Source organism: Limanda limanda, chromosome 5 (assembly GCF_963576545.1).
Source record: "Limanda limanda chromosome 5, fLimLim1.1, whole genome shotgun sequence".
Taxonomy (NCBI): Eukaryota; Metazoa; Chordata; class Actinopteri; order Pleuronectiformes; family Pleuronectidae; genus Limanda; species Limanda limanda.
This window is the reverse complement of record NC_083640.1, coordinates 20,290,622-20,318,349: the sequence shown is the minus strand read 5'-3', so window position 1 is coordinate 20,318,349 and position 27,728 is coordinate 20,290,622. Positions and strand designations below refer to the sequence as shown.

Below are 27,728 nucleotides of genomic sequence, written 5' to 3'. Positions count from 1 at the left end.
AAAGTCCGTTTTTAGGGATTTATTGTTACCGTTGCTGGCATGCTCTATATGGTAAACATTGACGACATTGAGGTTACACAACAGTGCAGTATGATCGGCCACGGTCAGTTTTTTCTAACTATGAGACTCAGCTCTCTGTTAATCACTCACAGGAATGTTGGCACAATTAGCTCAGACATGAGAGAAAAGGCCAAAGGTGAAAAATACACTTCACTTTTTCTCGACTGGCAGATTGTCACCTCAGTCTAAACCAGAGCTGAGAAAAGCTCAGGAGTTTTTTTTACTTCCTCCTCTCGTCATGAATAATTCGAGGAGAAGTCACAGCCAGGCAAATACATACGAGTTCAACTAATCTGTGTTCATGAATACATACCCTTTTTTTTTGGCAACATAAAAGAACCAGCTCCTAAAACACATGAATGCCATCAGAGAACAATTCATGGCTTTACAAAAATACCTCTGGGTGTTCAAAACCCCAATATCAAACACGACCTATGAACAAGTGCAGTATATTAACATGAACACTTACAGCAACAAGGAACCGTCAAGTCACAAATGGGCACGACACAATAAGAAACACTGAGGTATGCACTGGATTACTGCGAGAAAGATTCTGGCCTACGCATGATCTTCTGAGGAACATTTATGGTTTCGGATCATTTTGGATTTGGAACATTTTCATAACTTTTTCTGCATTCGCCAGACTAAACATTGCTTTGAAATGTAGGAGATGCAATCTGTGCAGAGCACCGGAGGCAAAGGGACGCATCAATTGCTCTGTTCTTCCAGTTCCTCCAAAGCGGGTAAGAAATCAGCAATGGTGTCCACCACGTAGTGGGGCACCAGGCTGTGGTTGGAGGTCAGCTCGCTGTCCCGGTACTCCTCGGCCTCCTGGAGCTGGGACACGCCGGTGAGGGTGAGCATGGTGTCCAGGCCGCAGTTCGAGCCGAACAGCATGTCCGTCTCACAGCGGTCGCCGACCATCAGGCACTGCGCCGGGTCCACGCCGCTGAACTGACTGGAGATGCACTCGAACATGAAGCGGCTGGGTTTGCCGATCACAGTGGCCTTTCGCCCGGAGGCCACCTCCAGTGCTGCAATGAGGGACCCAGAACCTGTCGGGCGGGGGGTTAAAGATCAAGGTTAGATTAAAGTGAATCTTATGCGACATCCTCTGTTCCCACCCCCCACTCTCTTCTGCTTTACCATCTTGTATCCACTGTAATAGAAGTCCACAGAAAACCACACGTTTTCACAAACAACGATTCAGGAGAGCGATGGAGGGAGATTAATCCTGCATCATTGATTAATGGTTTTAATTAGCCGGAGGAGAAAGCCAATACGTTTCTGCCCGGATCTACTTTATAGGTTCCTGAATGCCTCGCTGCTTTTTTGCAGGGACCAAACTGCACTTTCCCTAGAGGTCTCACACTTCCTGGAATCCTGAAAGACAGAGAGGTTCCCTTTGCATCAGTTGATTCTTCTGTAGCGTGTGCTGTAGTTTACTTTAATATACGAGTGTGTGTAGCACTTACATGGTGCACGTTCAGTTTGCTGTGTGCACTACATGGTGGGTCCCTGACACTGGTCTGGTCTGCAGGTCAACCTCAACTGTGACGTTACATCGTTGGTTGAAAACATTTTTTATCGATTTATCGATGAAATCGGACGATATGAATCTTTTCCAGACGCATCAGTGTCAGCATGTATGTTTGCAGTCATGTGCACATGTGAAAAATGTTTTGATAAATCAAGTTCTTTATAACTGGTTGTATTTGTGTTTTCTTTTTATTTATAGTTATAATAAATGTATGGTTAGACTTAAAAGATGTCATAAGGGGTTGATAACTACACCTTAGGAATTATTGCCAATATTCATTCTGATATATCAATATCAGTATTTATTTAATCCCTATCAGTCAGGCTCGAGCTGTCAACCGTTTCAATGACTAATTTATGGTTCAGTCTTACTGTAACTTAATGATATACCTGTATAGAGATGTTGTCAATGTGAGGGTCTAGTTTAGGACTCTGGGACCCTCTGGTTCCTGGGCTTGTGCCCTGCAGGCCCCTTCAGTGATGAATATCACACAGTATCACTGGAATGGTTCTGGATCCAACACTGAACTGGTGTCGTTCAGAACTAGACATCATTAAGCTGGATTAAACACACAGCCCTCTCTATAACAGACATCCTACCTGGCAGGATCCTTCCTTCGGGCAGGGGGTGCCAGGGGTCGTTGTCTGTGGCCAGGAACAGACACTCCGGGTCCCGCAGGAAACACGAGGCCTTGGCCAGTTTGAGAAAAGTCAGTTTGTCGTCGTGGCCCACCAGCACCGCCTTGACGTCGGGGGCCAGGGGGCAGGTGTAGATGCTGGCGTCCTGCTCCCCCCCCTCCTCCTCCTCCTGCACGCAGGGGACCCCCGCCTCCTGCAGCTCCCTGCGCAGCCCCGCGCAGCCGATGACGTACACGCTCCCGCGGACCTGCACCACGTCGCGCAGGTACATGGCGGAGCAGTAGCCGGAGCTGAAGATCTGCTCCAGCTGCACCCCGGTGAAGCCCAGGCGGAGGAACTTGTGCACGTAGGTCTCCCGCGGCCTGGTGGAGTTGTTGGTGACGAACACCACGTGCTTCTCGCGGCGGACCAGCCCCCTCACCACCTCCGCGGCCCCGGGCACCGCCTGCTCGCCGTGCCAGATCACTCCGTCGCAGTCGAAGAGGAAGAAGTCCTTCGCCTCCATCAGGCTCCGGAGCTGCGGACCTCGGATCCTCTGGCAGCCCTTCAACCCGCCGCCCAAGGCCCCCGCCATCCCGGCGTGTCCCTCCGTCTCCTCCGTGGTTCACCGGCTAGAGCTCCGCCACTGGGAGGACTGGGTCATACCGCTGGAGGAGCTGGTGGAATCGCGTCAGAACTGGTGGATGTGGGAGAAATCGGCTCGTAGCTGCGGTCACACGCACGCGCACAGGACCACATAAACATTGACGTCTGGTCACGCCCACGCCCGTCAGTACAGGCCAATCGCAGCGCAGCTCTTTAACCAATCAGATGGTGAGCATCATCCCTCTGAAAAAAGAAAGTGCGCCCCCTCACGGCGGCTGGTGGACACGTTACATATGAGATTTTATTAAAATGTGATAAATGAATAAAGAGTGATGGAAGTTCACCTCAAATATATAAAAGTGACAACATCACAGCTGCTGCATTCAAAGTAGAAAGAGTATTTGCTGCAAAAGTAGTTGTTATTAACAAAGTAAAATGAGTTGAGATCCAAACATAAAAAAAGGAAAATATTATCAGTTATGTATACTTAGAGTAAAACTTGTGCTGTATAAACAATCAAATGCTTATTTTTCCTTCTGTTGGCAGTTGGAACTGTTCTTTATAACAGGCGCTCATACACAGGTGATTCTATATTGATGAACAAAAAATACTTTACTATGCAAAACAGCAACATTTGTCCTATTTGACCATCTGCTTGAAAATATCTAGGCAGCATGAATGCTTTTATTTAAATCAACATTTAAAAAATGTGTTACAGAAGGAGTTTTATGTATATTTTAATCTTACAATAAAATACACTTGGATGTGAGCATAGGGTTTTACTTGTAACTGTAAAGTTGCACAAAATGTTAAACCTACTACATCGATCCCAGAGTTTCACTTTAACATCAGTATCAACATTTTTTTTTTAACTAAATCTACTTAATATATACACTCCTGATCAAAAACTTAAGACCAGTTAAAAAATTGCATGAATTTGCATTTTGCACTGTTGGATCTTAGGAAGGTTCTAAGTAGAGCTTCAAAATGCAAAAAGAAGAAATGGGAACAAGAGACCAAAAGTTGTGAGCAGGCAATTTATTGAAAACAACAATTTAACTCAAATAGGCTGTTCATCAACTGATCAAAAGTTTAAGACTACAGCCTTTAAAAGCCAAAATCTGTGCAAAAATTTGGATTCCATGTCATTTCCTGTCAAGTAATCACACTGTGAAGATCTCTTGATGGCAAAGGCAAAAAAGCTCACCGTCTTTGAACGTGATTGGGATTGTTGAACTGCATAAACAAGGCCTCTCACAACGTGCCATCGCTGCTGAGGTTGGACGCAGTAAGACAGTCATTTTGCATTTCTTAAAAGATCCTCAGGGTTATGGAACAAAAAAATCAAGTGGTAGACCCAAAAAAATCTCACCGGCGCTGAGCCGGAGGATCCGAATGGCTGTCCGTCAAGACACGGGACGATCCTCGTCCCAAATTAAGGCCATTACTGGTGCTGACTGCAGCCCAATAACCATCAGACGGCATCTGCGAAGGAAGGGCTTCAAAAACAAGAAACGTCTTCAAAGGCCACGTCTCCTTCAACGCCACAAAATTGCCCGTTTAGACTTTGCAAGGGAGCACCAAACATGGGACATTCAAAGGTGGAAGAAAGTTTTATTCTCTGACGAGAAAAAATTTAACCTTGATGGTCCTCATGGCTTCCAACGTTACTGCCATGACAAGGAGATGCCACTTGAGATGTTTTCTACGCGGCACAGTGGAGGGGGCGCCATCATGATCTGGGGTGCTTTTTCCTTCAATGGAACAATGGAGCTCCAGGTTGTGCAGGGGCATCAAACAGCAGCTGGCTATGTGGAGATGTTGCAGCGGGCATCCCTCATGACTGAGGGCCCTCGTCTGTGTGGTAACGACTGGGTTCTTCAGCAGGACAACGCTCCAATTCACAATGCCCGTCTGACCAAGACTTTTTTCCAGGAGAATAACATCACTCTTTTGGACCATCCTGCGTGTTCCCCTGATCTTAATCCTATTGAGAACATTTGGGGATGGATGGCAAGGGAAGTTTACAAAAATGGATTTCAGTTCCAGACAGTGGATGCCCTTCGTGAAGCCATCTTCACCACTTGGCGCAACATTCGCAATAGCCTTTTGGAAACACTTGCATCAAGCATGCCAAAACGAATTTTTGAAGTGATCAACAATAATGGTGGAGCTACTCATTACTGAGTCAGTTTTTGACACTTTCAATTCTGTTTTAGGAGGTTTTTTTTTTTTTTTTAGCTGTGGTCTTAAACTTTTGATCAGCTGATGAACAGCCTACTTCAGTTAAATTGTTGTTTTCAATAAATTGCCTGCTCACAACTTTTGGTCTCTTGTTCCCATTTCTTCTTTTTGCATTTTGAAACTCTACTTAGAACCTTCCTAAGATTCAACAGTGCAAATTCCAAATCATGCAATTTTAACTGATCTTAAGATTTTGATCAGGAGTGTACATACGAGCTGCTCTCGAAGCTCAGCTTTTTTTTCCTGGGTCACTAAATGGAGCTAAAACCCATAAGCAACATATTTGAGCTTCAAAATGCAGAGTGGATAGAAATCCTTGCAACTCCATCATAGTGAATAATGAATATTCATGCAGTCACACCCTATCTACAGTCTCCTCATCTGGACTGTTATTAAGTAGAGAGACAATAACAAGGGTTTACATTAGAGTCTATCAGATTTCTAATTTCCTGTCTGAACTCAATCTAATGACCTTCAATAATTTCTGAACTCATTCAGACACAAAGCTTTGCTCTCAGATCCAAAATAAAGTAGATCCCACCTCTATTCTACCAATCATTATAACTAATACCCAGCAAATCAAGACAGGAATAACTACTAAATACATTTAACAAGCATAAAAACCACATTTTTATTTTAACTCCACCTACAAGGATAGTCAAACAATATTTTTGCCACACCTTGAAACAAAATCAGAAATTACAATCAGAACTCTTAATCTACATGTTTTGCTTGAAATGATGGTGAAAATATCATTATGTCACTATTTGTTAAATTATTTCATCCGATTCGTTATCTCCAAGTATCTGTATTATGTTTTAAATCTGTAATGGCTGTAGACACTTTAATAAGACAAAACTATTAAATAAATTAAGTTGTAGTGTGAACAATTTCCAGCTGTCACAGTTTATTAGTGTCTGGACACTTGTGTGTTATATCTGATTTAACTTGTGGTATTCAGATCATTATTTATTTCTGCTGATTCTTGTTTGTTTTTGTTTTTTTCTGTTTCTTGTCTCTTTCATGAATTTCCTTTGTTCAGATTTGTTTTGGTGTATTTATCTTCTGCTTCATTGAAGTTTCCTCCTCTTTTAGCTTTTTCATTTTTTTCCCCCTGTCATGCTTTGGCTGCTTGACCCTGTTTGTTTTGCATTGCGTGCGAGACAGAGGAAGACACACTGGCAGCCGCCGGACAAACAGACAAATGAAATGTGGGGAAAGGAATGATGGAAAGGACAGCTGAATGGACAGAGAACAAGAAGGCCTAATTGGTCATTATTTCCTTGATAATCTATATTTCCCTCCCTGCTAACCTTCAACACAGATGTGAGGAGTGGGAGAGAGGACAGAACAGAGGGGGGGGCCCCGATGGCTGCTCTCCTCAGTGGCTTTGAGCGCTGACCGTGAATATTGCTCAGCGCTTTTATGTCGTGTTTGGAAAGGGGAAGGAGACTCAGCGGAAACCAGCAGCGGAGGGTGCAGGGGTCACAGTTGAGACTTGCAGGTGGTGGTGCTGGTGGTTAATAACCCAGGAGCCAGTAGACCATGACGCTGCCTCTAACATACATGAGCACACGTGTTTACACAAACTAAGCAGGTAGAGCAGATGTTTGCAGAATCAGCTGCATTGTTTCCACGTTTGGACCCGAACAGACATGAAAAGCTCCCAGAACCCATTCTCAGCATTCATTCATCTATTCTAACACAGTTTGCCTCCTTTTGGGAACACACGCAACAACACAAAAGCATTGCTCAGCTGGGGTGTCATTGTGTGTGTGTGGATGCGTGCATACTGTCAACAACCCCTGCAGCCAGATCAGAAGAGCACAGAGGTGGAGGACAATGTGGCGCTGCAGTACAATTGAGATGTCCTGTAGACTTGATGGCGCTGGGAAGGGAGAGGGCAGGAAACATGGCATTAGGGGTCTTCTACTGAAGTGGGACTGGAGATTCAAAAAAGGTTGAGGAAGAGTGAAAAGCATCCAAGAGTTTTCAAATGCATTTTCAACTCTAATATTGAAAGCATGTCTTCTTCTCTAGTTAAATCTGTACTTTTTGCTTTCAGTTAAGACCATTAAAGGAACTATTTTTTAACCTATGTGCCAAGGAGTTTTTCTTTTCATTGCAGTTTGTTTGTCAGTTGCATTACTCAAAAACGACTGAAACAATTCCATGAGATCTTGTGGAAGACTGGGTCATGACCCAAGGAAGAATCCATTTCATTTTGGAGCGTATCCGGAACAACAGGCAAATCCAGGAATTTATTTCACTTTCTTTGACGTGGTTTGACAAGCTGTTAACCTTGCTGGATACACGCACCTCTCCATCCACCCATTGTCCCTACTGTTTATCCTTGAGGGTCGCGGGGGGAGATGGAGCCAATCCCAGCTGACACTTGGCGAGAGAGGACAGGAGATTTGGGACAAACAGACATTCACTCTCACTGTCAATATAGAGCCTCCAATTAATTAATCCTACCCCAGTCTGAATGTTTTGGGACTGTGAGATGAAGGCCTTGGTTCCCAGGGAAAACTCACGCAACACAGGGAGAAGAAGCAGAAACAGAAAGACCTCGAGCCAAACCGGGATTCAAACCAGGGGCCTTCCTGCTGTGAGGCAACAGTGCTAACCCCCCTTCTAGTTTAATTCTTATTTCTGATCTCTAGGTATATTTTTTTTCGAAACCGTGACAAAGCAAAAGTCTCCAGCATGAACGTGGCTCCTATGACTTTTTTTATTGAATGTGTTCAAAGGTAAATCGTAGGAAACAGTTGAAACAAGCATGGCTTATTTATTGAACATTTGCAGCATTTTAGGATGAATTTGTAAAAATTCCTAGGATACAGTACAGAACAGTAATTCCATGACAAACAGGTGACTTCACTGAGGAGTGAATCTTGCTGCTGCTATTGTATCTTTTTATATTTACCACTGCTAATCATGTTCCTACAGAACGTCCAGCAGAGAACTACAGGTCCCGTGAGCGCCAGCGAGAGTAGAAGGATCACATCCAACAAGTATCTCTGGTACCACGGCTGGGATAGTGCGGTCGGCTGCAGATGAGCTCCACCTCCACTGTGCAGGATGTGATCCACCCACTGGACGAGTCGAAGGGCCGGAGGGACGGGATGGGACTTGTGGATCGTGCTTAGGGACAAAGCCGTAGACTTGAACCTGTGGAGAGATGATTGGGGTAAATAAAGTAAGACAAAAGGAGTATCGACACACGCACGGCATATGGCATCACGAATAATGTCCACTCATCCGTCCACACACCTGGTGTCCTGTATGAGGGTTTGAACGGCCGAGCTGAGCAGCTCTCTGGTGATGTGTGTGGGGCTGATGCTCAGGCCAAGTCCCTTTGTTTCCGCTCTTACCACATTATCAAACTGGTCCCCAAACAGAGGAATTCCCAGCACAGGAACAGCATGGTACACCGCCTGGAGCAAACTGTTTTGTCCACCGTGCGTGATAAAGAGACGTGCCTTTTTGTGGCCTGGGGTAAACAGAAAAATAATGTTTGACACAAATGCATCCTGAAATTCATTGTTTTGGTCTTCTCTCAGATAGAGCACGATGAACAAGTCTTTTCATAGTCCACCATAAACTGTGACTAACTGCTACGTTTGTAACAAAGGGTGAAAAGAAGGGACAAACTGTTCCTACCCAGCAGGTCATTTAGAGGCAGCCAGTCCACTAGTTTGACATTGGGAGGTTTGTCCAAGTCAGATGGCCATCGCTTGGGGTCATATCTGCAAACAGACCACTGCAGGTTTAATGAACATCCCGAAATTAGTTTGTTTCGGGGGATAATTAAATATTTTCACGAGTGTAAAACAATGTTGTCTGGTTTTTTACCCTTTCCGTGACACTTAAATTTAAATGGTTTATTTTCCGTGCCCGTGTGTCATGCTATTACCTCCAGAGAACCCCCTGAGGGATCATGGAGAAGCCAGCCACCAGCTCCACAAGTAGCTGGTCCACAGAGACCGAAGAGACCATCGATCCCAGAGTCACGACAATGAAACCTGCTTCTCCAAAACCGGAGATCCACTTCTCAAGATCCTGAGGGATCACATGGAAAAGTATTGAGCAAGGAAGGACGAGAGAAAGACAGTTGCATCACTAACCTGTGTGGATATCTGTACGAAGAAAACAGACCTGCTCTGGAGGCTTCGCAGGTTTATTCAGCAAACCCCCCACCAGCACAGTGTAAGGCAGCAGAGGCTGAGGGAACTCCAAGGAGAAGTCGGTGTTGAAGGCCCAGAGTTCAGCTCCTTCGTGTAGCTCCTCCAGACCTCCAGGGGGCGAGCCCGACTCAAGGTGGCGATCAGCTACTTCCCTAAATTTCGACCATATAAGTTCTTGGCCTTCGATATACGACACAAGACACAATAAAAAAAATACAAAGCCAATAATCAATCATTTTGGATTGAATTTCTTGATAATATTAATTAGTTAAACCTCTAAACCCCTGCCCTTAAGGTAAATAAAACATGTTACGCCAAAGGAAGTTGACCATTGAAGTAAACTGTACCATTCCTTTCACTGTAATATTAGCATTTAGGCATTATTAATCAATTCACGGAGAAAGCTGCTCAAATTGAACTGAGATATTATAAGAAATAAAAGTCAACACTTCATGCTATCCACAAATGTGCTAATTCAGAAAATTAAAAAGTCTGGAGGGCCACTGCCACTGCAAAGAAGTGATAATACCCCCGACACTATGCGATCTCCTTTTTCAAGACTGTTCTCACCTACAGGAGCCAGGAACGAATAAAAGAGGTTCTTTGCACGACCCCAGAGGTTCATGCGGTCAGACAGGCGGGAGCTGAAGACAGGGATGTAGGAGACGGGGCTGGGCAGGGCGATGGACAGCGGACCGTTCAGAGTGCCCGGATAGAAAGCTATGTAGTTCACACCTGGAATAAAACAAAAGTAAAGTGAAGATCTGAGCTGCTGTTGGTAGATTTATTTACATTTAGATTTGAAGAAGCAGAATCAAATGCATCTACTCTCTGTGGCAAGTGTAAACAGACAACATAACAATATACGACGGTAGTGATCTTCTAATCTAGTAATAGTCTTTATGACATAAGCCAGTGAAATGAGCAGCAGTCGTACCAAGTCTGTGAGCCAGGATGAAGGAACAGGGGTTAAAAGCATCAAGGATGATGATGTCGTAGTTTTGCCCCTGGAGGAACGATATCATCTCTTTGTCCCCCAACAGCTTGTCACACTGATACGACAGGTGCCCCATGAAGTTTAAAAAGTTATGAAAGTTATCCCTGGGAGAAAGATTGCCGAAGAGAAAACCAGTTATAATGAAAGATAAAGACAGAGAGGAACAGGGATGTATCAGTGGAACCAAATCTCCTGTGATCTCGGTGATACCTTCCTAGCAGAAACTCTGTTTGCTGCTCCAGGAACCAGCCGTTGTATTCTTTAATATACTTGTCTCCCAGGGACCATGTGCTCATCTGGTAACTGTCTGGACGGCCTTTATAGGAGAAACCTGGTGGGAAGTCGATGACATGAAAATAAGAGCAACTAAATCAAAGAGAGAATAAGATCTAAAATTGTGCAAAAGGTTTTTTTCCCCATATGTTTGTGTTGCGTGCTGTATGTGAGGTGTACCTGTGATAAGAGGGTTGCCCAGTTGCAGGAGCATGCGGACGTCGTGGCCATGCTGGTGTAAGTTATGAGAAATTTCATCTAATAACAAGTAGTGGCTTCCTCCTGTAGAAGAAGAGAGAAGACGATAAGGAGACAACTATCACTATTCTATCTGTATATATAGCATTCTGTTCACCATAAGAATTTGCGTATGAACACAAACTTTCTTAACACAAACTTTTCCTTTTCCTTTTCCTGCACTTCACCTTCACTCCCTTATTCTTCTCATATTTCTGAACAAATATTAAAAATGTATTATCTCTATTACATTAAGTAAAGGTCACTTTTGATAGTCACTGCTCCACTACTCACCAATTAGACAGATAGTCAGGATCTTGGCAGACTGCAACAGTGGAAGAGCCAGGAGAGAAAACGTCCAAAATACAATCCCCATGTTGTTATTAGAGCAGCACAGTGTGACCTGTGGCCAAAAATAGTCTTCCTGTTCCAATTTAAACTGTAATGAAAACCTCCCTGCATGAGCGACAATTCCTTGTGAGAAAGTTTCCGCTTTTCACCCCGTGAGGCAGCGACAGAGTCAGATCCAGTGAGAGATCAGAGTTGACGGGTCCTGAGACAGAGTCCAGATGAAAAAAATGCACCAAAATTGAGAAAAATCACTTTCTTTTCCCGAACGTCTTCTTTTCTTATGTTTGTTCGAGGCAGGCGAAAAAGTTTTTAATATTCTGCAGTTTCAATTTGCCACGGAGGAAACCCCAAATTCTCATCTTGTGTGCTTCCAATGTATCCGCTGTTTGTTTTTTCTCTCCCAACAGATGTAAAAAAAAGGTCCTTATTATTCAAGAAGCTTTGGATGCAAGTCTGCAAGCACAACCCCGTCTATATGACAAATGTGAGTGGCTCTGTCTCTAAGACACTGAGAAGAGCCCTGGACCTGCAGTGACAGTGAAAGGGAGGGAAAGAGAGACAATGCGGAGGGACAGGGGGGTGGGAGGTTCCCCTCGGCCGTTGTTGCATAAAATTAAACAAATGGACATTTCGATAAGAGTGATGTTCTCTTAACGTCACATATAGAGTGCAACCCCTCCATCAACACGTAGAGAAAAGCATGTTTGGATGATGATAATGATATTTGGTGTGACCTCTGATGATGCATCAATAAGTTCATAATAAATTAGACAAATCTAGTTAGCAACACTGATTGGTTATCTATATATATATCTATATACCTATTTATTTATTTAATCCAGCTTACACGTTAACTCAATCGAAGAACAGACACCGGTAACTGTTAGATGACACTAGGGCGTTGAATGGGAGGATATAGGGTTGCAGTTGCGGTTGCCCTGGCAGGCGGTTGCTGGTAAGTCAGGCTTGACATGTAGGTTATCCTGGACAATGCACTCATTGTAGCTTCGACCAATGCTTTTCTCTGTCAGAGAGGTCATTAGAAAAACAAGTGAGTCAGAAAAACTGCTGGAGTGTATCAAGAGAAGAAAAAAAAGTGAGTCAGAAGGGTCAATCTCGCCATCATTGATGTTATTGTTGTCATTTTCAATTACGTTGTTGCTCTGACCGGAATCAGTTGAAGATATTTCGACATACTGTGGCAAGTAATGGTTGAAAAAGCCTTTATTCAAAACTGAAGTGAGCAGTACAGCTGACAGCAAATATTTCAAATGTAAAAGTAAGGAGATAATTGAACAAGGCAACGATGACTGCTTTAGTTAAAGATCTTGTGATGATGCTGACAGCAGCATGTAGTGTTTACTGTGTATCTCTCATCCAGAGCTTTCAGCCTCTCCTTCACTCTGATTGGCCAGTAGCACTCCATGAATGTTCTGAGACACAGAGAGAGAAAGTTCAGAGAGAAATAAACGTTAAAAAGAAGAAAGAAAAACACAAAGGGGGGAGGGAGAGAGAGTGAGCAGCGATTAGCAGTGAGAATATAAATGCACATGATGGTAATGGAGGGTGTGGGTGTGTATTTTGGATTTGTGGCAGAGGAACAAGTAAACAAATGACGAACAAGGACTCACTACAAGCTGGTGGTGTATGGAGGACTCCATCAGGACCTGGATGAGAGGATGATGATACAGAATGGAGAAGGGGACACAGCTCTCAGGTGTGTAGCCGTGCTCGCTGAAAAGATCCACCAGGTGCTAGAAGGCAGAAGATAAATAATCAGTATGACCACTAGGGCAGAGTTTCGCTTAGAAATATGGTCAAAATAATTATCCTCAAAAGATTCAATTTATAGACCCCATAGCTTTTTAAAATGCAACTATGTATTATTCCAACCCTGAGAATCATTGTATTAAAATAACTGACAGCTTGATTTGGTGTCAGTGAAGTCTAATTTAATTTGTGGAACAGATATACAAACTAAGTTGGCATTAGATAATCCTTTATTAAATCATTCATGGTGTCTGTACCTGAGCGTGCTCCTCCTCACTCACGCAGCCTGGAGGAAGCTTGCTGCCGTCTTTCAGCTTGGTGACTTTGTGGCAGATGACAGAAAGGAGAGCAGGGATGGACACGTCCTGCTCCAACGATGGACTGCTCGATACAAACAGTGTGTCCTGCCCCTCTCCGTCGGGTTCTGGGGGGCTGAGCTCTGTAGCCCCTTCTATACTGGGCATGGACTGTAAACACAACACAGAGAGATATTATTGATGAACAAGAGTTATTACCCCAAGTGCTAGCATTACTGGAAATAACATCACTGGTTTGTATTGTTATTCTTAACAACTGGAAGACACTGATGACAACAGATTATAACATTGTTGATTATAAAATAATTATAAAGTGCTTTTCTGTCATGTTTCTTTGTGCATTCATTTATTCACCTCGACAAGATGACCCAGTGAGATGTGTTGTCCCACATTGTGTCCCAGCACCACGCTCAGTGCTCTAATGAAGCCCTGTCGGGGGCTAGGGTCGGCTGCAAAGTACTGCAGCATGGACCCATAGTCCAATCGAGGTGGAGAGGAAGAGTGATCCGCAAACAACTGGAAAAAGAACTGAGAAAAAGAACAATCTGTCAACATGAGATTTTGGGGGATGGTACCTTTGAGGTTTAGAACAAAATGGATGTTTCTGTGATGAGTGTTTCTTCTGGTGTTTTAGGTTAATGTATTTTCAAATGAGATATCTCCAAAAATAGCCGAAGAGCCATTTTATGGCAATAAATTAAAAGGTCATGTAGTACTCTTTCGTTCTCCTCTGTTTACCTTGCGTAAGTTGGCCAGACGGTTATAAGGTAGAGGCTCAGATGGGTCCTCAGGTACAGGTTGGACACTCTCACTGGAAAACCACAACTCCGTCTGGTGAGAAAGGAGGGAAGAGGAGTGACTTCAGCATGTATCTTTATATTTAGTAACCGATCGATGTATACAATGTGTTGTGTGTGACAACATTGACGTGAATCTAGGTCTGCTTGTAGAAATACGATCTAGGTGCACAGTAATGCAACAACAGTGAAGAGGAGCTGTGAATGAGTATGAGTGGATGGACAACTTGTAGATATAGCTTCATCCACAGTAGGACAATGTGGTACCTGAGAATCTGAATCTGCTACCTATGTCTGAATGTGTGTGTGTGTGTGTAGAGACAAACCTGCAGGTACTGTTCCCTGTTGATATAGCCTGTGTTGCCTGTATCTTCTGCCTTGAAACGTTTTAGCACAACCAGCAGCTGTTGTAGGGAGGGAAACGGCCAAGGGAGGGCAGCACTGAGCAGAAACCTACGCCAGTCTATGAGGTCACACTGGTCCACTAACATAGACTCAATCTCCAGTAGCTGGGAACAGAAGAGACAAGGACAATGCTTGTGTTTTGTTAGGTTGTTTAGACTGTGAGCAACAGAAAAAAAGGGGGAGGAATATTTTGTGTCTTGCTTTGCTTTCTCTGCACTGTGCTTTGAAGAGTACCTGTTTTTTATTCATGCTGATCCAGCGCTCAGGCAAGACGTCTCTGCCCATGTTAACAGAGGTGATATCCCCGAGCAAACTGGAAAACTCAGAACTGGACATGAGGCCTGAAAGTCAGAAGGGAAGAACAAAGAATGGATAGAACAATAAATAGTTGGATAGCAAGATTAATACACTTATTAATAATACATTAATCACACCAAATTGTGTCTCCCCTATGAGCACCTGAGGGAGCAATGTTGCATAGATGTTGGTGGAGTGACTCCAGCTGCAGGATGGTTGGTGTGGACAGTGTGGATTTCTCCAGAGGAGGTGGATGTGGAGGGGGAGTCGGGCTGGCCACCATGTAGCAGTCGCCATTCAGATAGAAGTCAGTACATTCCTGGAGAAGAGAATACAGAGAATCTTAAAATGGGAGACGTGAGATAATTTACTGGAGTACATGTCGTTATAGTTACTACATACCAACACCAGCTGATTCTTCAATTTAGCGCCAGCCTCAATGTGATGGCGAACAACTTTGCCTAATTGCTCAATACTGAAGAAAATTAGACAAAGATAGAATGTCACACATTTTATATATATATATATACACAATGATCACGATCAGACTTAAGTGTGTCAGAAATGGCTTAGCTTATCCTCAGTGGAAATTAGAGCTGGGAAATGTTTATGTTCTCAAGATACAGTTTCAGAATAACTTCAAGAGCACTTTCATTACTTTAGATCTCTTATGTTCTGTGACATTTTTATTAAAACGCTGAATACATTAATACTGACAGTGAACCATTCAATGCTGGGGGTTTATGTACAAGCAAACATACCCACTATAGAATTATCATTTATACAAAATTAGGAAAAGGACATCGCGATATCATATCAAGCATTTATCACATTAAAGATTAATGACACAACCATAAAATAAGCCCCCCAGTGCAGTGCTACACTATTGCTACCTCAAATTAATATCAGTCCGTCATAACTGTTTATATTTCTTAAGTACATACCTCTTCATTTCTGAAAGATAGCGGTCTTCTAACCACGTCTCCATGTCGCTAAAGACCTGTTCTGTCGTGCTTTGCAGTCTTTCCACCACAACCAGACCACGACCTTTCACCAGCACAAGTCGAACCTTCGCTGCATTCTCTGGAAAACACACACGTTTACATATGTATGTGCATATTTGCAAATGCACACCTATTTTAACAGTCACATAACAATAATATCACACACTTTTTAGAAAACCACTTTGCAATATAATACAAATCTCATGTGTGTGGGTATACCCTCGTGCTCCAGCGCTGTTGAATATTCTTTATGTATTTTGTCTCTCACTGAGTGATCATGACACTTTCTTTCTTCAGGAGGTGGTGCGTGAGCGGGTTCAGGAGGTGGTGGTTCTGTTGAATGTGAGAGTAGGAGATAATAAGGTGGAAGATTTACTGAAACATAGAGGACGTGTCAGAGGCCAAAGCTCCCTCATTTTAATCCAAGACATAAATACATGCCTTTCACTGGTGGCTTTCCTTTTCCCTTTTTGTTTGTACTTGCAGTGGCACTCTCCTTTTCCGGGGGTTTCTCCTTCTGCTCTTTAGTCTCCACCTGTTGGTCTTCTCCTGTGACCTACACGCATGTATGACCCACACATCAGGAGTGACATATATACTTCTACAAAACACCTCATGATAACTCAAAGAGTGCATTACCAATCTGCTGATGGTCCTGTGTGCCTCCTCGTAGTCAGAGATGATTTTTTCAGGGGATGGCTAGAGTAAACAAGAGTAAACATCTCTTACTATTAGATTGTATATCAGTGTATAAACATTTGTATATGTCAGAGTTGGATTGTTTTGAGGTACAATTTCACAAACTACATTTTAATTACTTTTGTCAACCAAAAAGCAATGCCTTATAAATGTGAACATCCTGTAACTAACAAACAACAGACAGCAGAGTATATAAAGTATTGTAATGTCTATAGCAGTCCATTATGAGCTGATATGTGTGAATTTTGAAGTCAGCAAGAGGACCACAGAAAGACAAAAACAAAAGATGAAGGAAAAGTACATTAAGACACACAGGAATTACCTTGCCCACGGGCTGTGTCTTGGACCCTTGTGAGGAGTCAGGATTTTTGGAGAGGAAGGGAACACTAGAGAATAAGAGAAAATAGTTTGTGTATGTGTATGTGTTTGTGCTTGGCAATATTAAGATTGTTATGACAACCATTTGAAGAAACATTGTAAGTAGAAGTGCATTTTCCTCACAGTTTAGTTATTCTCATTTCCTCTCCGTCGTGCAGCCGACTACACACGCTTGTGTCTGCTGTGTCAGAACATGTGGAACTAAATAAAGGTATAAATTTCCCCACTCGTTATCATCATATTAATTACAAATTCAACATTTTAGTTTTATCTTGTATTAACAAGTTTGATTCTTGCCTATTGTCCAGATCATTTTCGTCTTGGATGGCCAGAAGGGGGATACAGACAAAGTGGGATGGAGGCTCGAGCCCCAGATGTTTGTGCATGTACACATAGTAGAGTCTAAGAATACAGAGGGTCTCCTGGAAGCGGTCCAACTCCACCTATAAAACACAAAACAATCCAAGATTATAGTTTTACCTAAAACTAGGTCACAATGAAGAGACAAATAGATAACACATTCATTCAGCATAATGGAGGTGATAGATGTCCCTCTTGACATTTCTCCCATCTCCTCGAAGGTCAGTTCCATGAGCAGTCCTGGTCATTCAAAACATATTCCACTTAAAAATGAGGGAGGTCACTGTGCCTTCCCCAGATCCGATCCTTCAGACTCAGGGTTTGGTTTTTACTCTCTCAGCTGTGAGACTTTGTATAGCCAGATCATGGTCATTCGCTTCAATGTGTAGAAACATCTGATGAATGATGGATAGAAATGGGCTGAAGCTGAGCAAAGCTTGTGAGTAATAGTGTGAAGAGTCTGCAGATTTGTGTAAATAAGTACTTTTTTACAAATAATTTATTTAGTTATTAGGAGTTATAAACTGTTAAGGAGAAAAAAAGGTTTTCAAATCATTTTAGCGTATGGCTGCCTGAAACATAGCAAACTTTAAATATACTCTAAATGTGCTGCACACAAAAACTGATTTTGTACCTGCATGAGTGTAGAATGGTGGTTGATGAGTATGGCAGTATTTTCCTCCACCCAGCCGTTATGCATGAGAGAAGCCCTCTCCTGCTCGTTCTCCTCTTTGCGTTGTTCACTGATGTCCCACAAACGTTCACGCAGTTCCTGTACACAAATCAAAACATCTTCGCGTATCACATATTTTCATTTATAAGTAGACTGTTTACACAATTTTAAGATCAGTTTAAGAATATTTTTCTCATAATATTTAAAAATCATCTTACATCGAGTCTCAGGTGTAGCTCTGCTTTCGTTTCCTCATCTTCTCTCATATCATCAGCTATGCTGTTGAAGGCCCTCTGCCACTGAGACACTAACTCCTGCCTCATGTCTGGACGCCTCAGATAATGCTTGAACTCCTCTCTGCAGACAAAGAGACCTGGGTCACACTTCTGTATCACCACATGTTATGTTAAAAAATTTGTTCTTCTTTTTTATTCGTGTCTCACTTAAAAATATTTCTGACAAAGAACCTGATGGTATGAAATTAACATTTGGGTTATATCCTGTGGTGCAAAAAAATAAAAACAATTATGGCAACCTGGAGTAAGATGTTCAACTTTCACACTGTAATGTGCAGCAATAAACCTACATGACCGAACCTAGTACTAAACGGATTAATTATATCAATTGATTGTAGCTAGCATGGTACAGCAAGTTCGACATGCAAATGCTTTGTGCTTATCTGTGATTCAAGGGCCATGCAGAATACCTGAGGTTGAACTGATGATGGGTAATAACAGTGTTTTGTGAGCGCAGCAGGTGCATCACTGTCTTTATGTTGCCGACATATGAATCACACACTGTTTCCCAGTGGGTGCAAAGGTACTGTGAGATTACCTAGAGACAGAGATGATAAGAGGGAGTAGAGCACAACACGGGTCACAGGAGGATAGTGGAAAGACATGTTGTAATGCAACAGAGACAAACATGACATGTATTTTCATATAATTAAAACCAAAAGGCAATAAAGATAGGAAACCACAGATTTAGGAGCTAAATCCTTTTAGAATAAAAGTGTATGGCAACCCTCAATTGATTGCATATCAAAGTTACGTTATATGTCAAATGCAACACAATATATTTCAGCGTAGACAGAGACTGGGTTTACTCGTCCTACTCTAGTTAAACAAAACAAGAAATTGTATCCTACTGGGGGAAGAGGTTTATCGATATAGATGGCTGAAGCCAGGCTGGCCGAAGCAGATTCATGATGATGCCTGTGGACTCCGTGACCTTCATCATGTGTCACTGTGGAAGCTGCTGAGATCCTGGAATGTCCTATTGAAGAACCAAAAGTAAATATTCATCAATTTGTCAAAGATAGAACAATTGTAATTATTGAGCATTAACAGTAATTGTAGTATCATATTTTTAGCCTGAACAGTCCTCATATTAATAATCAGAATATGTCATTTATAAATCCTCTTTATGAAGCTGAATTGTTTCTCTGACCAGGAGTGACTTAAAATTTGCAAATATTATCTGCAGACTACTGAGGGAATACCTCTGGAAGAGTGGGTGCTGGATTTGTGATGCGAGGTCCCACTTCGGGTTCTTTCCTTGAGTAGGCTGGTAGAGGACTCTGTGGGGCTGCTGGGTTCATCAGGGAGGGGTTGAGGTTGTTCTACAGGTAGAGGAGTTTCTGTTAGTGAGGAGTCTGGAGCTTTCCAAATATGCAACACATCTTCCAAAGGGGAAGTAATATTTATTGTAAAATAATATTGGAATTTCAATAATAAAATGTCAAACTTACCATCATGAATCCGCATCATAACCTGCTTAATGACCAACTCCACCTTCTCGCTAAGCTCTTCCTCTGCTCCATTGGCATCAATACAAACCAAAATGTCTTGGTTTCCACCAAACCATTTCTCAAGTTCTGGCCAGGTGTCCTGAAAAGCTGTGATCCTGGGGTAGAGGGTGAGATGTTCGATGTAAGACACATGCTGTAGTCAGGCAGCAGCAGTGAAGCATTAACTTAATTTAGCTTTAGGTTTTTGTCTTGATTTACCTGTGTGGAATCTGTGCCAGATACACATTTGTGTCTGTTGGAAGGGAGCTTGTATCTGCACCAGATTTGGGCGCAAGAAAGAAAAACACATAGAAACACAAACATTAACTTTACATATGTCAAGTTATGTTTGTATCTTTACAAACACAGACCATCTCACGGATAAAGTTTGGGTGTACACAGACAAACAGCATTTAACTCCCACCAGAGTGACTGAATGCACGCGTCGTCACAGTCTCATCAGGGACATCCAGCAGCAGAACCAGGTCTAACACAGGGTTTGGGGGGGGCAGAGGTTCGGGTGGATCAGGATCAACAACGAGGTCCTTCCTGCTGATCTCCACCTCACCCCCTAAGTCCACAGCTCCACCCAGGGCTTTCTCTAGCAGGTAGGCCTGTTTGATTTCCACTGGAAAGCCATCCAGGATCCAACCTGTCTGAGCTGGAACCTGCCTGAAAAGAACAAAAGATATATTTTACAGTGGTTGTTAAATTTTCTCCACTCTGTGAAAAATGCTGATATTGTATAGTTGAGATAGGATAACTGACTAAATGCTAATTAGTTTTCCTTTTATAGCAGTACAGATTATGTGTTTACCTGATTGCCCCTACTATAATATCTACTAACAGCTCATCAGGAATGGGGTTTCCGTTTCTCAGCTCTTTTTCTGCAGCTGCTCCCTTCATGGCCTGTGTAGACAGCTGGACAAGGGACACAGGTAGGTAAGGGGAAAGTCCATATTTAATCGTCTGAGAAAGCGAATTGTAATAAGTGACAAATTGAATGCAAGTTATCATATGAATTGAATAAAATGGCCAAAGTAAGAAAATCACAAACAACTTGCACTCTTACCCTCTCACTGCAGCCTTTATTTTCTTCTTGAGTGGCATGGTCCGAGAAAACTTTACAGGAATCACATCAAATATGTGAAATATTTTACATGCCATACATTTCTATTACATGGAAATAAATAGTATTAAAATAACATAGAAAGAATCACTTTGTCTATAGTAACCCACCAGCTTTCCGTGATTTTGAGGATGGTAAGCGCCGCTCAGCTTTTTCTAGCTGCTTCTCTTTGGCCTGTAATTTTGTTCAAGAAAAAGACTTGTTTTAAAAGTTAACATGTTTAGGTGTATTCTGAACTTTTAAGGGTAATTTAAGTGGACCACTGAAATGTCATACTCCCTTAACATCAGAAATTGATGAAAATAAATGTAGATTCAATAAAAAAGATTCAAACGACATCACAATACTGTCACACTATATGTGACTTACCTGCTGTTCATAATAAGCCTCCAGCACCTCCCTAACCAGTGTGTCAGCTGATAAGACACATATGCCATTGGCTGAAGGAGAAAACAACACACATACTCAGGACCCAATAAGCCATGTAAACTTGTTCCACATCCGTTATTAATGTATTGTTGCAGTAAAAATGTATTAGGTGGTGTGACATTGGGTATGAGTGTATGTCGGAATCTCTGTTCGGACAGCTTGCCTTCAGCTATCTTGGCCAGGCAGGTGGACTTGCCAGAGCAGAACTTTCCCAGGATACAGGCTTTGATAGTAAAGTGAGGAAATGGGGTTGTGGTGGCTTCCACGACAGGTTGATGAACCATGTGCCGCAGACGCATAACAACATGTCCAAGAATGGTGTTGTTGCCCGGGGGGGATTTGGGCCTCCCTGCTTCCTCTGGCCAGGCCCACTCACCGACCATGTTCTGACAAACATAGCATAATGCTCAGACAATGAGGTTCTTCAACATTCAGACACTTCATGGCTTCTATTAGGACACATCTTAAACATTGTCGGTGTCAATAAATAGTGCTAGGTTAGCTTTGCCTGTTATTAGGCCTGATACTGGCAGAGAAATCAACATTTGCTTAAAAATGTGGGTCTAATCCAGAGTCAAATGACACAAAATTTAAAACATAACTCGTGTTTCAAACTCACAATGTACTCATCATAGTCCTGGTTGTTGAGTATCTCCTGCTTATCAAGCTCTATGCAACCTATTGAGGTAGATAAGTCATTGACGGCCTTCTGGCCCATGCTTGACACATAGAGAGGAAGACCACTGAGCAGCAATTCCTTCCATTCTCTTATCAGCTTATCTGGAATCTGACTGATAGTAAAAACAAACGACAGGAGGAAAAACTTGACTTAATATATGGAATTGATGTTAAAATTAAGTCTGAAACGGTTATTATATGATATAGTATATCAGATAACTAAGTGGAATATATACAGTGCTTCTTAATGTCCCCCTAATGTAGTCAAAAGTACATTGTTTGGGGTGTAAAAGACGAGTGTGTAGGATTTACAGGGATCTGGGGTTTTTCTAAGTCTGAAAATGTTTTAACTCAATTGTTTTTTCTAGAAATGGCTAATCTGAGAGCAGGGGATCTGATGTAGTGGTGATCTATGTATGAAAGTGAATGTCTGTGGAAATTATGTATTTGATCATGAGAAGAAAAGGAGAGGATATCTAAATCTCCTCATTTTATTTGATTTACTGTACAAGAACCTTCATAGGTCTTTGATTCACATCTGAATTAGCAGTGAACTGCAAAGTTACAGTTTTACATAACATTATATTAATGACTCAATATTTTAACATTTTTCCTATTTTTTCTGAAATCCATTTTCACGTTGTCCCAAAGGACGAAAGAAAGAAATCAATACCTTAAGGGAATATTTGCCAGTCAAATTTTATAACACATTTTTGCATTCCCATATCATTAACTGAATGATCAGAGCTCAGTTTGGAAGTTAAGATTCAGTCCAAATACAGTTTCTTTCTACTGCATCATTAAAAGCAATTGTGTTACGTACTTCGCAGTGATCAGTCGATATTCTCCGACCTTGGTGGCATAGTCCACTATCTGCTCCAAAATGTCCTTGCAGCCCCTAAAGTGCTTCTTGTATCTGCTCTGAGCTCGCTCAGCAGCAATCCTGTCAAGGAATTCAAGCTCCTTTTTGATCTCTTCTGCGTGGTTCACCTTAGCCTGCTGAGCCAAAGTCTGCACAGGCGCCATTCAGAAAGATCAGATGAGTGGAGAAGGCATGACAGAAATCAATATTACATTGGACATTTCTGTATATTAACTGGCAGATTACTGATATTGAAGGTTACATAAAAAAGACAATTCAATTATTGTTACCTACAATATAGCTGATGTTATACAGTGGGTAACAATTCACTCAATTTTCTAGTTTGCATATAGACACAACATTTATAATACCCAATTACAGGTTTAATACACATATACATTTAATCACATGATTTTATCCCTAAATAATTTCTTTTAATAGACTCTTTAACATAATCACATGAGCCTCTGCACTGGGAATACCTGCTAAATTCCAATAACCATGACCACACTATACTATGACATACTATATAATTAACACTGACACCATGCTGGCCCACAGCTAAACTCTTTTGCCAAGCATTTATTCAAGTTTCTCTGCTGTCATTTAAACTAATTAAGTAATTTGAATAGGTGTGATCAATGGAAGAACTTAACATATCTACTATATATATAGAGAGAGTTTATCTTTTTTGATAATTTGTCTGTCTGTCTAAACACCTCATAATCTCCTGCAAAATCTACCAAATACCATGGTGATAGATACTATATAAACAGATAAATCCACCCTTTCCTTTCCCCCTATGACCACACTCAGACAATCACTGATGCAGCCTAATACAAAGCAAGATTAGAGAGGGCTATTCTTCTTCCTTATTCATCCTATCTCACCGCCTCCCTGTCCAGAGCCTCCTGGAAGTCCCGCTCTCGCCGCTGCTGGCACTGCTTCTCTCTTAACAGGCGGTTCTGCCGGATCACCTCCTTCTGCATGCGAAACTTGAGGAGCTGAGATGCCAAACGCTGCTCCTGCTGAGTCTGACGTGTCAAACGCTTCACCAACTGATCCTCTCTCCGTGCTTCCTGCAAGGTGAGGCAGAGATGGGCGATCAGTTGACTGATGTGGGGATGAAGTGACAAATGTACAATAACAGACAACAGGGTATGTAGGGTTTATGTAAAATGTGCTTTCCACACAAAGTTCACATTTCAATTGCATTTTTCAAACTAGAGGTAGAAATAGACTGTACACATATTGTCAGTGGGTATTTATATATTATACCATTATATATATTATTATTATTATATATTGTATATTATTCTCAGCATGAGCAAAAGTTTCACCTCTTGAGCTTCATGGGCCTTGAGCTGCTCCACCAGGAATCTGTCTCGTCTTTTCTCTCTCTGCTCACGAGAGACAGCATTCTCTTCCAGCCTCTGTCGGATGTCCTCTATGTACTCGCTGTTGGACTTTAGTATCAGCTTATTTTCACTTCCATGTAACTCAGTGTCATAGCTGCTGCCACTAATGGGAATAACTCCAGGCTGACCACTATAATTGAAATGGCAAAAATCACATGCGTAGTCAAGATGTATTACGGTCACAAGCTCAAGATTGTCAATGTAATCCATTTATACAAACATTTGAATAACTTAATACTGTAAAATGTTTCTTTTATCTCACCTTGAAGAGGGCGTAAAACCAGAACTGACCAGTTTCTTTCTGCTTGTCTCAAACTGGGCTATTTCAGCCTGGACTGACTGCATGGGCAAAAAGCAAATAAATTAGCAGAGACAAACATACCCATGTGACTCTATTGTTTTCAATATGGACACGTGTCCTCCAAATATCCTGTGAGAGGGTCAATTGATGTTGCATGACAATTAACTTTGAGGTACTATTGCTTGTGGTAGGAACTATTCTATAGTAAATTGTCAGCTATGTATGATCAAAGTAGGAAATGTATTTCCCATCATGGGTTGGTAAATTGGCACTGTTGATTATTTATTCTGCATCACACCTCTGCTTGTTGTTTGCGCTGCTGCTGTCGTCTCCTCTTGAGGTTGAGCTGTGCAGTGTAAGGTGGTGGCTTGGGTACCTGGACCACAGTGGCCTGGGTATAAGGCAGAATGTCGTTGTGCTTCTGACGATATACCGGCTGCTGAAACACACACAGTTCCCCATGTTCATCACTGTAAGTCACATTACTCTCATGTATTCTAACAACAAGATGATAACTGCTAAGTGTTGGTTTTCATTATGTCCTATAGTTTTATAATAATGTCCAACACCAAAATATTTCAAAGACTTCAAATGAAACTGAGAAAAACTCTCAGGCCTATTTAAAAAAAATGGTATAAGATGTTTAGATTCCAGCATATGACATAAAGACACAAACTGTAGATTACCAAAAAATCTTGTCATACATTTTGACCTGATGTTAAATACATACACGGATTTACTGTTCACGTTTTCTGACATCCAGTACCTTGTCAATATTCTGTGTTTTCTTGTCTTCCTCGACTTTGTGTGGTCTCCTCGGCTGGATGGGATGGGTCATGACAGATGTATAGGTCCGTCGCTCGTTTTTGGCCTCATAGTGGCTAGAAATTTTCTGCAGCTTCAGTTCTGCACCACGTTTCACCACCCGGTGCAGTTGCTAGATGAGGAGTCAAACTGTTAGATGCTTGACATAACCTGTTTTTGAAGACAGTGATATTATCTTAAACTAACAGCGTGAACTGAAACCCTGAAAATATTGGCAGAAAGAAAGACTGTCAGAGTAGCTAAACTTCACGATTTGCAGTTTTTCAGTATTTTCAGATAAGACTTATGTCAATATAGGTCTATAAATCAAAAATAGGCCCCTAACTAAATGCAGACACTACAGATCCAGCCCCTTACATCAGAGTAGATTACGTGCTCCTTCTTGTGCAGGCTTGCATTGGCTGCTGACTGCATGCTTTCCATCATTGTCCTGGTGATTTCTGATCTCCTCTTCCTTTCAAGTGAGACGTAGAGTTGGTAAAGGAGGCGTGTGGCGGCCCCTTGCTTCTCCTTAATCAGTTCCTTAACTGTGTTTATGTCGAAGGAGATCCCCAGTAAATGAAGAGTAGGCTCAAGGCGGGTGAAATTATTTACTTTGGAACTGGAGTTGCTGTGAGAAAAGGAGAGATTTATTTTAGTAATTATGAACACATTTAATAATGTAGTGAATTAAGGAGCAGTCATCTATTTTTCAAACAAAAAGCATAGGAAGGAGACAGAAAGAGAGCGGTAAACTTACTCTTTCCTTATGAACAAAATGAAATCATTCTGCAACTGATATTTATGCAGAACCTCCCCAATCAAGTAACCAGTGGAAAAATCCTTGGCAATAGTCTGTGGCTCTGTGGAGATGAACGTGCAACAATTTAAACATACAGTGACAATGATCTTTGATATTTTTCAATGTCAAAATGGTGGGTGTCACTACCCTTTTAATGCACAACATGGGTTTCCCAGTGTTTCTTTGCTATATTTTTTAAATAAATGTATTTTATCATTTAATATTGTAAATATTCATTAAATATCTTGTTTCTGATACCACAAATCATTACTTTCCTGTTTCATTTATTACTTTATGAACACTTTTACACACATGGGTCAAACCTGCCGTACATTTCACACAGCTGCTTTTATACATCTGATGAATGTAAGTCGTATGTTACAATCCATTACTAGTGAGAAAGATAACTTCTTTTCTAGCTAGCTTACCATAGCTAGATCATCAAAAGAGTCTGAAATCTCTGATTGTAATTACCTAGACTATGTTCCACAGGATAAAAGCTAGAGTTGTGGGCGTGTCTTGGAATCCAGCCCCCGTAAATGAAGGCTCCTCTGATGAATGAAAATGCTTCATAGAATATGTGATGTCATCACAGGATCCTATGCTACATAGAAGATGTGATGTCATCAAAGGAGTCTTCTTCATTTCGGACAGCGAAAGCAGCTGCGTGAAATGTATGACTTTTTACTGTAGAGAAGACATACTACTGTATGTGTTATTTCAGACCAATGTGTGATGAATGTAATGAATTGTGGTATCAATCACAATATATTTAATGACTACTTAGAATATTAAATGATAAAATACATTTATTTCAAAAATATAGCAAAGAATCAAAGGAAATAAATATAGGTCATTTTTTAATCATGTTGTGCATTAGAAGGGGTATGCATAGCTTGTGTATCATTAATGGTTAATATGTCTGATTTTGTATTTGTTTTACATCAAGAACTTTATATTATTTTCTCAGAAATACCCTACAGCCCATACCAAGTTTAGTGCAACTGGTACATAAATAAGTGAACATATACTGGTCAGTTATCATAATGCATAAAATACATGTCGTCATTAGCTGGGGTCATGACATGAGAGTTATAGTAAGTAAGCGTGTGCAAGCTTTAGAATGCTAACTCAACACAAACCTAGTTATGGCAAACATAGCCCAGTTCACCCAGTTGAGCCCTAAGGTAGCGACCGTCATCCCTAACTAGAGTAAGCCTTACCGCGGCTAAGCTAGCAGTTAGCATCTCGGTGGGTTCTAGCTCTAGTCCCACTTACCGACAGCTTTCGACAGTCGCAGCTCCTGGTTGAGCCACCGGCACAGAATGTCCGACATCTTCTCCCTTCACGGGTTCCACCTCGGGTCACGAACACAGTCAGAGGGTTCGCGTGCTACTCGATGACACTTTGACTCTTTTGCTCGCTAATGGCCAATAAACAGAAAGTTCCAGCATCGCGTCGTTGCCATGGCGACGTGTCAACGGGGTTGCCCGGGGTGCTTTAGGGGGGCACACACGCAGCAGAGTGGGCGGTGCCAGATCCGAGAAAAGTAAACATGCCTTTTTATTATCGAGGGATAATTTATAATAGTTAAACCGGGCACTTTAACACGTTAAGTAATTCTTCTGGGTCTTTGTGTGAATAAAAAACAATCTCAAGTTGTGTCCTCACCAAATACAACCATAGTCCTTTGATGGTATG

The 27,728-nt window shown here is 41.8% G+C and overlaps 3 protein-coding genes across 3 annotated transcripts; all 3 read right to left on the bottom strand.

Moving 5' to 3' along the window:
* Positions 1-4: 4 nt before the first annotated feature.
* Positions 5-2,969, bottom strand: pdxp (pyridoxal (pyridoxine, vitamin B6) phosphatase). Its single transcript, XM_061071528.1, has 2 exons — positions 2,200-2,969; positions 5-1,115 (listed from the first exon to the last, which is right to left on the bottom strand). Exons 1-2 carry the CDS (start codon positions 2,810-2,812, stop codon positions 769-771), a joined length of 960 nt encoding a protein of 319 aa, XP_060927511.1. The 5' UTR covers positions 2,813-2,969; the 3' UTR covers positions 5-768.
* A 4,864-nt stretch (positions 2,970-7,833) lies between these two features.
* Positions 7,834-12,155, bottom strand: LOC133002372 (UDP-glucuronosyltransferase 3A1-like). The gene is given in 11 exon segments (XM_061072172.1): positions 7,834-8,241; positions 8,344-8,563; positions 8,734-8,819; positions 8,987-9,132; positions 9,229-9,437; positions 9,828-9,992; positions 10,195-10,358; positions 10,465-10,585; positions 10,708-10,809; positions 11,059-11,238; positions 12,041-12,155. Coding segments are annotated over 11 exon segments (1,776 nt in total). The 3' UTR covers positions 7,834-7,973.
* Positions 12,156-12,488: 333 nt separating this feature from the next.
* On the bottom strand, positions 12,489-27,363 carry spef2 (sperm flagellar 2). Its single transcript, XM_061071906.1, has 36 exons — positions 27,306-27,363; positions 25,986-26,088; positions 25,604-25,856; positions 25,188-25,358; positions 24,720-24,860; positions 24,383-24,459; positions 24,043-24,250; positions 23,593-23,781; positions 22,664-22,851; positions 21,782-21,953; positions 21,326-21,548; positions 21,103-21,173; positions 20,422-20,525; positions 20,034-20,276; positions 19,824-19,901; positions 19,566-19,720; positions 19,317-19,436; positions 18,963-19,090; positions 18,522-18,649; positions 18,034-18,172; positions 17,777-17,914; positions 17,080-17,225; positions 16,727-16,790; positions 16,345-16,404; positions 16,147-16,261; positions 15,925-16,038; positions 15,646-15,784; positions 15,104-15,176; positions 14,864-15,020; positions 14,639-14,745; positions 14,326-14,508; positions 13,941-14,033; positions 13,557-13,730; positions 13,143-13,352; positions 12,747-12,869; positions 12,489-12,548 (listed from the first exon to the last, which is right to left on the bottom strand). The coding sequence occupies exons 1-36, from the start codon at positions 27,361-27,363 to the stop codon at positions 12,489-12,491; spliced, it is 4,905 nt and encodes a 1,634-aa protein (XP_060927889.1).
* Positions 27,364-27,728: the final 365 nt, after the last annotated feature.

What these genes read in the sequence shown, in the direction of transcription:
- pdxp (XM_061071528.1), bottom strand. Translation starts at nt 2,812, where the DNA reads ATGGCGGGGGCCTTGGGCGGCGGGTTGAAGGGCTGCCAGAGGATCCGA. An exon ending in CGAAGGAAGGATCCTGCCAG is followed by an intron (nt 1,116 to 2,199) that starts GTAGGATGTCTG and finishes CCCGCCCGACAG; the next exon opens with GTTCTGGGTCCCTCATTGCA.
- spef2 (XM_061071906.1), bottom strand. Translation starts at nt 27,363, where the DNA reads ATGTCGGACATTCTGTGCCGGTGGCTCAACCAGGAGCTGCGACTGTCG. An exon ending in TATGATGCGGATTCATGATG is followed by an intron (nt 19,437 to 19,565) that starts GTAAGTTTGACA and finishes CTCTACCTGTAG; the next exon opens with AACAACCTCAACCCCTCCCT. An exon ending in CACTGGGTCATCTTGTCGAG is followed by an intron (nt 13,353 to 13,556) that starts GTGAATAAATGA and finishes TTGTGTTTACAG; the next exon opens with TCCATGCCCAGTATAGAAGG.